The sequence below is a fragment of the Pleuronectes platessa genome, chromosome 11 (assembly GCF_947347685.1).
Source record: "Pleuronectes platessa chromosome 11, fPlePla1.1, whole genome shotgun sequence".
NCBI lineage: Eukaryota > Metazoa > Chordata > Actinopteri > Pleuronectiformes > Pleuronectidae > Pleuronectes > Pleuronectes platessa.
This window is the reverse complement of record NC_070636.1, coordinates 11,938,760-11,948,650: the sequence shown is the minus strand read 5'-3', so window position 1 is coordinate 11,948,650 and position 9,891 is coordinate 11,938,760. Positions and strand designations below refer to the sequence as shown.

The window sequence follows — 9,891 nt, the reverse complement described above, 5'->3', positions numbered from 1 at the left end:
AGATCAGCATATCCCTAAAAGCGGAAGACCTTCAAACATACGAGGGACCTTCACCATCTTGTCTTGTTTAAATGAATTATTCTGGCATTATCTTTTAAATGCAAGAATCCTTCCTCACCGGACAAGGCCTGTTTTGTGCTACGTTTTTCTTCCTGTCAACATATTTCATGAAAAGACAAGTCAACCATATCCACCATATCAGTGCTTTTCAACTTCTTTGAGCCAATTGATTCCTTCTAGTAAAATAAAATAAAGTTGATATTTCATATTAGTCAAACATCCTAATGTAGAAATAAGCTTTGAGTTTTGAGACAATGGAGGCGGGGGACACAAAGACGAATACGCTTCATCTTATGTATGCACTTGTAAGAGGGATCGAGCCATTTTAGAGGGGTTGGTGTTAAATGTGATTAGTTCACGATAAGAGAAATACTAAATATCACGATATGAAGTATTAAAACCTTACGCATGAGAGGGATGAGTGTGCATGTAAGGAGTGAGATGGCCACACCCGCCTACAGCGCGTGAAGGCGAGGAGTGATTGGCCGAGCATCTCCATGGCAATGCGATGACGTCTTCGTCCCTTGCTCTAATTGGAGGAAACCCCGTGGCCCCAGCCGCTGCAGCGTTCCGGTCTGTCAAACTATCCCCCGCCCAGAAGGCCCGCCTTCTTACCCCGCGTTGACAGACTACTGGTTCGCTCGGCAAATTATTGGCTGTCAATCAGTACAGGGGGCGGTTTACGATTGGCCGATTGACTGCCATAGGACCCGCCCCTAGTCCTGCTCACTGCTGTTAGGTGTCCGCTGCTGTTCTTCGCCTCTCGCCTCACTCTGTCAAATCGGATCAGTTCGTGGAGCAATCGGATCTCAGGAGGTCAGAAACGATGAGTATTTCACTGCGTCCATTTCCCCGGTTATATGCAGCATCGCGCGCTAATCGCTAAACTCTCGTCTGGTTGATCGGTTCGATTTCGCTGAACGCGGCGAGTGTCGGTAAATGGACGTTTCTTCGTTGAAAGGAGTGGCCGATGTAGCTAAAGCCCGTTAGCCGTGGCTAACCTGTTAGCTGCACCCACCAGACAGCTTTGTGGCGGCTCCTCCATCAAATCCCGATTCTCGTAGCCGACCTTAGCTTCGAACCCGGTTTTTAAAAGAAAGGGATCTATTCGTATCTTCAAAACTCGAGTCGTGAGAAATTCTTTATTTAAATGATTATCATCGCGGGTTGGTGCGTTTAGCTCGGAACAGCGCCCGTCAACCGATTGTCTTGAAGGATATAAATGGCTGCTGTTTCTGAAAATAGTCCCTCTAGTTGTGCGCTAACGCCAGGCGGATGCATGTCCTTGTTTGCCTCGATAACGATCCGCGGGATTATTTCCACCCACACGTATTAATTGCAATTATTTTTTCCCCTCCGCAGCTCGTAACGGTGAGGAGTTACATCGTCGATCGCCCGCTGCACACGACCCTTCAAGCACCGCAGCCCGTGACTGTCGCGTAGCTTCCCCCTGCAGCTCTGACTCCAGTCACAAACATGGATAAAGCCGTGGATAAAGCGGATCTTATTCAGAAGGCCAAGCTGGCCGAGCAGTCCGAGCGCTACGAGGACATGGCGGACTTCATGAAGAAGGTCACGGAGATTTCCACCGAAGAAGAGCCGCTGCTGAACGAGGAGCGGAACCTGCTCTCCGTCGCCTACAAAAACGTGGTCGGGGCGAGGCGTTCCGCGTGGAGGGTGTTGTCCAGCATCGGGGCGAAGACCGACCAGGCCCAGACGAAGAAGCAGCAGCTGGTGACGGAGTATCGGGAGAAGGTGGAGAAGGAGCTGCAGGACATCTGCAACAACGTCTTGGTAAGGTGTCAAGATTTTTTTTTTTTTTTTTGTAGGTCTGCTGCATGGATCCATACCTGAGTGTGAGGTGGAAACCCCTCCCCCTCCCCAATGCACAACGGTGGCAGATTGCTGCTGGTTAATGTTGTAATGAATTTGGCCATTTTGAATCCGCATTGACTCAAAATACATCGTGTTTAATTTAACGCTCCTGCTCTTTAGTCAAGTATTATTTAAACACCAATGTAATGTGCGGCCCAATTATTTATGGCTGCGCATAAAAATGGATCGAATACGACTTAAAATGTGAACGCTATTTCGTTTATTCCCGAAACATGCCCGCACATATCTACAGTGACTCATGATTATTTTTCGAACGGCATCTTCCCTGTTTCCTGTGAGCGCCCTGTTGTATAAATAAGGCCCCTACAGGCGGAGAAGGACAAGGAAGTATTATGTAGTCCTCCCACTGTTCCTGCCTTTTGGGAATCTGGATTTAGAACAATGGGCTTGAATCCTTGTGAGGGTGTGAACTGACAAAAGGTCAGAGTGACTGCACCAGCAAGGTGTGTCTGGGAGGAGGAGGAGGAGGAGGAGGAGGAGGAGGAGGAGCGGTTCAAGCCAGACACAGGGAAGATAAGGGCTATACTCTGTTTTCTGTACAGCCATGCTATGTTATATGTCCATGCAGTCCCATCTGGCAGATTGACGCCTAATGTGGTTAGCCAAGTGCAATATTTTTTTTTTAACATGCTCAAACGACTCCTACTCTAAGCCCAGTTTGTACAGGAAGCCAAAAATGACACCCTCCTGCTGAGCTACAGATTGAAGCCTAAGATACTGTGCCATTTGGTTTTCACAAAAATTTCCAGACATTTTTCTCTCTGCGTTTTTAATGCCACCATCTACTGAAATACTGGTTGGGTCAGGGGAGGGGGGGATGCTTTCACCTCTCGCTTAATCTAATGCAACAGCACAGATTGCTTTACATTTATTTCTGGCCTGCATCCATAATGGATTAGAGGTGATCTGGGGGAAAGCTTAGCTGGAAGATTGAGACACTTTCCCTGAGCTGCTGTCTCTAAAATGCACTGCGGAGCTGCTTGGGCAGGGATGGGTGACTTTAAAAAAAAAAAAGGTGCTACAAATATCGCATTGGGAATATAACAAATATATGATGTATTTTGATATAAATGAAGTCTCATTTCTACTGATGAGTACATTTTCATAAATTCAAAACTACAATTAACTGACTAGTTTCTTCAACTTTCACTCAGGAGGGGGAAAAAGGTCTTGCGACATGAAAGAAGCTGTGTGTTGCCTCTAATGGCTTTATTTGCAGATGTGTTAGCATTGTAATGATACTTAATTCAACTAATTAACAGGATAAAGGAAGTTTGGTTATGGGAAGTCTGACCTCAAGCTGTCAAAGAATCTAGTTGAACAACCATTAGCAGCAGCTTGGCTCACAGCCCATCGGACGAGTTCTATGTCCACGGACCTGTGTGGGCGGCACTGATTTCTGAAGTGAAACTGCTTTATTCAGTGGTTCTCCTGGATTTATTGTTGGCTTCTGTTAAACAATATATAGATTTACATATCCTGAATGTCTCAGGTTATCAGAGGGACAACCTGAGCAAAATTTAGGAGCAGCTTAGTGCACTCCCTCCACAATGATTTTTAAAGTGCTCCCATTCCCCCTATCTTTAGTCATAGATTTGTATGCCTGTAGAGGGTCTGCTAGATCACAAAGGCCAGAGTCTTCAACAAAGGAAGTCCTTCTCCCTCAAAACACTGCTCCTGGAGTGCCTGAAATGCCTTGTTTGCATTCCTTCCTATTTTCTCCCCCTGTAAATTATCTACCGCAGGGCCACCTCCATTTTTACCATGGCTACAGTGGTGTGTACGTACAGCTGATCAGGAAACCTTTGGGTGAGCGGAAAGAAATTGTCATGCCATGCTATTAATTGGTTGACCAATGACCTAAGAGTGGGCCAGCTGACTTAAGCGCTAAATCTGAGTGTTTCTGACCAGAGCTTTATTCTATCATTTAATTTGAGTTGGTTACCTCCATTTGTCTTGGAAAAGAGTAGACCTCATGAACGACTGACACTGAAAGAATACTGACTGGAAAAAGCTGATGCAATGGGGATGAAGTCAGCAACTACAATGATCCCCTGCTACATCACCAAACACCCTGTAGCTAATCAAATTGCTAAATAGTTTAGTACGTTTTTGGAAAGTATATATTCTTGTTTAGGCATCTGAAGGTTCAAACAGCCAGTCAGGCTTTCATTTGGCGACACTATATTATTGATACTGGTGACTGAAATTAGATCTTTGTGTGAATGCCCTGAGAGCAAATCCAGTCCTTGTCTATTGTGTAGCGCACGTAGTGAAAAATGAATGCTTTGTACTTGAGACTTGCTCATATTTTTGCTGAGTCATTAAATGACTTGGGAGTGGCTGATCGTGTGGGTTTGACTCATAAGAGACATCTTGCTCCTACGTTCAGGAGAAAAAAAACGTATGTTTTTTTAAATAGTTGCATTTCGGCTTTGTCATTTAAGGCAAAATGATTAATCTGCTCTCTAAATCGGTTAACTTGAGCTTTATCCATGGTTTCACTGACACAGATTAGCCCTTGTAATCTTCTCAAGTCTGTGGAAAGATGGATGACTTGGCCATGAGTGTAATCACAGGGTGTGATTTGTAGCATGTAATTTATTTTATATTTTGCTACTACTTTGTTTTCTAGATATGTTTAATCATTTGGCTTTTTAAGAAGTTGTACTTTTGAGAGGGAACGTTTTTTGTCTTATTGGAAGCTACAGATTTAATGTTAAACAATTTAATCCTTAATCTGAAGATAAATTTCAAATAGTAGTTGTAGTTGGTGCTTGTATCACTCTCTAGATGCTGCTAATTAAACATTGAGTAAATATCATTAGGCAGAGACATGAGTAGCTTGACCTGGTTGTGGACAATTTGGAGCAACTTCAGTCAAATCTGACATGGACCAAAATGTTTCCTCTTACTGGGAAACATCAACTGTTACTGGTTGAGTACATTTTCTTGATTCCTGATTGAGCAGAGCCGTATTCATTAGTCATTGAGCTGCTCTCTGGTTGACGAAGGCTCATGGGACACTTGGGTCATTGGTATTCACACTGGACACTTTTCACATTTTTATGTTGCATCATTATTAAAAAAACGTACAATACCTCATAGCAATGAAGCAAGGTTCCTTCCACTCAAACATCTTGTGAGATGCTTCTACACCTTGAATGGAGGCACAACCCCACAAAAGGTCTCGGAGCTGAAAAAGCATATTAGTGCCAAATCAAACCAAGAGATTCTCTCCGTAGAGGTCCGAGTAACTTTTAAAAAATAAAATAAAGAAATGTCAGACAAGTTATAACTTTTCAGTTAAATAGCATGCCTAGAGTTTCACTAAGTGATTAAATCCTCCTTCATATTTGGATGTTGTGGTGTGCCTATGGTTTAGTTCACTGTCCGCTGTGCATGTACTTTATTAAATTGATCTGTTTTTTTGTCTTCACAGAAACTGCTGGATAACTTTTTAATTCCACACTCCAAAAATGGCGAGAGCAAGGTCTTCTATCTTAAAATGAAGGGTGACTACTTCAGATACCTTGCTGAGGTTGCCAATGGAGATGACAAAAAAAGTGAGTTTTCATAAGTCCTTGGTTTAGTTTTAGAAAGACCAACGTCTCAAAGTTCAATTTTTCTCATTGCTTCTCTTAATGTACACTAAGTAAATGTGAGTCTTTAAGGAATCATTTGTCTTTCATTTATATGTAGAAACAAAAAGAAGTCTTTTTTAATCTGGGCCCCCTTCACGCTCCGTGACAGATTGTCTTGGAGCTAAACGCTTTAAATGACGTCAAATGGGTCGATGTGTCACAGTCCTGTGACCAGTGTCCTATAGGAGGGGGGGTGGAGGGGGCAGAGTTTCCTCATGGGGGGAAAACTGTAGGTTTAAGAATTTCTTTGCCTCCAGCCTTCACTGCTCCATTATTAGCAGTAAGTATTGCATGTAGATCCAAGTTTTCCTGTAAAATCAGCTAGCTGGCTATTTCTACAAAATCTAAAATTATTTTGAGGCTTTTACCTTAGCATTTATGCTTGGCACATATGGCCAAACATATTTTTGTGTTGGGCTCTGGTACCTGGAATTCAGTCGCTTGAGGTGTGTCAACTGCATTTTCTCTTAAGTCGTCATCCCTATTGTAATTCTTGCATAGTTCTGCTCTTATATTTCCCAGTAAACCGCATGCGGTTCATGTACTTTTAGATTTTATACTAGGGCTTCAGACATGCAGGAACAAGTCTGACTCACTGCTGTAGAGTACCAAATGGCATGTTGGCAGGGAATTTAAGATGCAGCCAGTGTTTGGTAACTCTTAAAACAAATACTAGGGTAACTTTAAACGAAGCTCAGTTATTACAAAGACCAGTTATACCAGTTACAGGCGAAAAGCAATCAAACCCAACTGGCTAAAATGCCGAGGATGCCTTGAACGTCACATCGTCCATGGATGATTTATCTTAATCAGCGCTGGTTGCAAGGGAGCTATTGCTAGCTGTAGCTACTGCCATGGCTCAAAAGCTGTTTGTTCATCAGCCTTTAACAGTATTTGTGCTAAACTGGCATCATAAATATTGCAGCCAGTGTTGACTCAAGTGTTCTCACACTTGAGACACCTTTTACTCTTGACCTACTCAGTGCAGTTGCATTAGTTTCTTTATGTTTTTATGTCCCGTTGGAAAGCTGCTTTCAGGCACATTACCGCCACCCACTGATCTGGAGTATGTAGCATGTTTTTAACTACCTCCTAAAATAGGTTTTCTGAATAACTGGACCTTTACTAAAACCTTTTCTTTGTCGGTTAACAGTTTAACCCATTTGCTCCATCTTTACCTGGGAAACTGACAAACTCCATGGAAAAAAAGAACATGTTATAGGTTGTGGAGATAATCTATATTCTTGCCATCAGCAGATCTTGTGAAAAAAAACTGAACACAAAGGAACAATAAATTAGTGAGGTTCTCATTACTTTTAGACATCCACATTGTGTAGCACTTTAATTTATTTGTAAACATGAGCACTATAGTAAATAATGAACTTTGATGCTGATGACTGTTTTCACCTGCAGATTAATCCTCATTTGCTTGGTCTGCTAGTGATTACTAATGTTCAGCAGCTTGAGGTGCACAGTACAGTAATGTGGCTCATCAATTTCGCTAATGTTTTACCAACAATGTAATTTCAATACACAAAGGAAATTTGTTTCACGGTTAGGCTACACATACAGTACTAGTCAGATCAGTTCACTGTTTGTGTTGGCTTTTCATAGGATTTGTTGATAAGAAATGTAGAATCAAATCTTTCCTTTAGTTAAATTAAATAAGTTTATTTCGACAGGAAATTCTTCCTCACTTTCTTGCGCTGTACAAATTCGTGCTTTAAATAATAAAGCTTGAGTCACCTGCTGATAGTTTAGCTGGGCACAGAGCCCAATTCTCAAGGTAACAATCTGCCTACCAGCGCCTCTCAAGTCCAAAAAAATGAACATGTAGTGAAACAGAAGTGTAAAACAAACATTTGATTTCATTGAGAGTTAATTTCTAGTGGCAGGAACATTAAATATCCAGGGCTTTCTTTGCAACCATTGTAGCAAGTTGTATAGAACTCAAAACTAAAAGTTTTATCATAGGATGGTTCAGCCCCAGATTTGTCTCAATAACAAAATTATTTACTTTGTTACTTTGAAAAGAAACCTTGTGCAGCTGTCAGAACCTATGTTATGCTTGGACAAATTCTGGTCAAATTAGACTGAGTGTGGTCTTAAAGTGATATTTCCCTGAGTGGATTCGTATTTCAACCTTGACATGCATTGAGTATTACAAGGTCACTGATTATGTTTTTTTTTCTTCTTCTTTCTCCAGAGACCATCAGTGACTCGCAGGAAGCGTACGATAAGGCATTTCAAATCAGCAAGGACGAAATGGACTCCACACATCCCATCCGCTTGGGCTTGGCACTTAACTTTTCCGTGTTCTACTATGAGATCCTCAACGACCCAGAACAAGCCTGCTTGTTGGCCAAGGAGGTCTGTCGATCTTGCAAAAATCTGTCACTTGTACTCAGTTGTCTGCAACACTTTTTAATGTGTAAATATTTTTCCTCTTTTGATTTACAGGCATTTGATATGGCCATTGCAGAGCTTGACCATTTAAGTGAGGAGTCCTACAAAGACAGCACTCTTATCATGCAGCTCCTCAGAGACAACCTGACAGTGAGTGTTCTGCTCTAACATGGAATATAAACAATCAATACAAGATGAAATTTATTAATTGCCAATGGGGGATAAAATGCACATTTTCCGACAGTTTGATACATGACATGCGTTTCTTTTTCAAATCAGCACACATTCTCAGGCTAACCACTGAGTAGGACACTTCTTAATTGCCTCAAGTATTAATTCACTATCTAGGGACCAGAATCTTTTCCTTTTTTAAGCAAGAGGAGCTGATGAAATACAAAAAATTGGAATGTCTATTGGGAATTTCAAGACCATACGAGTCTCTGAAGTAAACTGTCTAAAAGGCAGAGGTGTTCACACATTAAACTCAAATTTGTTAAATCACGTCAGTAGCTCTACAAAGTATGTGTATGAATGAGGGCTCAGGTGGTTGTGTGCATATACCAATAGATTCATAACCCATCAAATTCAGAACTGTTGCTTTAAGATGTATATTTGACAATTTTTCAAGAGTATATTGTTTTTCTTTCCAGTTATGGACCTCGGACAACGCTACCGAGGGGGAAGAGGCCGGAGAAGGTAACGAGGAGAACCAGAACCAGAATGAGAACTAAAACCCAAGCCCTCAATGTTGGGTTCATCTCCTAAAACGACAAAAGGAAAAAAAAAACTTTTTACACATCCTTCATTCCTTATTGCTCCACTCAAACATTCTACCAATGAAACCCACTGCTGAAAAGAGTTGTGTAAGGAAACAAATGAGGAAAAAAAAAAAAATCATTCTTTTCACATGGCTGATTTTGACAAATGGTGAAAAAAAATAAAAAAAATAAGAAACCCTCCATTCTTCTAGTTTGTGCTTGCCCTGGCCTTCCCATGTGTGCAGTTTCAGCTGTAGAAAAGTGATTAGTAGCTTGACGATGGTATCAGATTCCTTGCTTAATTTGACGGCTGAGAAAATGATGTCCCATCATTGAACAAGCCTAAATCCCACCATTGAGAGAATTGGATTAAAAAATGTTTTCCCCCAATAAGAAATGTTTGATATAAAGAATTTGTTTCCCCTATAGCTTTCTCGTAGTGCGTCTGGCTCTAAAATAATGTGGTACGGTTACAGCAGCTGAAGTCCAACCTCAAAACAAATGTAATTTTCATACTGCAGGGAAAGCCAGTGCACTTTACATGCTGGCAACAATACTATAACAGAGCTAAGTAGTGCCCATTGGTTAAATCCTCACTTTCTGCCCTGGTTGTGATGCCACTCTATCACTGAAGCATGTCTTTTTGTGGGGGGAAATGGTGGTGCTTGTTTGTCTGACCAAACGCAGGGACCTTTTTAATGGGAAGAAGACAATTCTGTCATGCATGTCTCTTCAGATATTACACTGGAATGGGAACAATTGCTGTAACACACACACAAGTCCAAGTGTCAGTTTTAGTAATTTTCAATGCAGGTTTGTACACATCCTAAATGAGGGTGATTTGTTAGTCTGTCCAGTGATTGTCATTAGAGATTTGGACCACTATTGTTTTGCTATTCATTCAATTGTAGTCCCTGAAAGCCTTGTGGAACTGTTTGAATCCCTATGTATCAGCTATGTTAACATGAATAAAACATTTTATAAACCAAATCCATGTTTGTCTGTTTTTACTTGCATAACAAATGTACTGTATCATTCTTCCAAAGGGCTTTATTTGATTTTCTGTTTTCCATAAACAAATGAAATGCATCAGTGGTGGGAATTGGTGTAATCCATAACTGCTAATT

The 9,891-nt window shown here is 41.3% G+C and overlaps 1 protein-coding gene across 1 annotated transcript; it reads left to right on the top strand.

Annotated features, from left to right (window-relative positions):
- The first annotated feature begins 724 nt into the window (after positions 1 to 724).
- On the top strand, positions 725 to 9,754 carry LOC128450562 (14-3-3 protein zeta). Its single transcript, XM_053434088.1, has 6 exons — positions 725 to 876; positions 1,423 to 1,854; positions 5,399 to 5,522; positions 7,807 to 7,970; positions 8,061 to 8,156; positions 8,657 to 9,754. Exons 2-6 carry the CDS (start codon positions 1,537 to 1,539, stop codon positions 8,735 to 8,737), a joined length of 783 nt encoding a protein of 260 aa, XP_053290063.1. The 5' UTR covers positions 725 to 876; positions 1,423 to 1,536; the 3' UTR covers positions 8,738 to 9,754.
- Positions 9,755 to 9,891: the final 137 nt, after the last annotated feature.

Bases quoted from the DNA above. Each gene is read 5' to 3' on its own strand.
- LOC128450562 (XM_053434088.1), top strand. From the start codon at position 1,537: ATGGATAAAGCCGTGGATAAAGCGGATCTTATTCAGAAGGCCAAGCTG. The intron at 1,855-5,398 runs GTAAGGTGTCAA...TTGTCTTCACAG, and splicing joins ACATCTGCAACAACGTCTTG to AAACTGCTGGATAACTTTTT. The intron at 7,971-8,060 runs GTCTGTCGATCT...TTTGATTTACAG, and splicing joins CCTGCTTGTTGGCCAAGGAG to GCATTTGATATGGCCATTGC.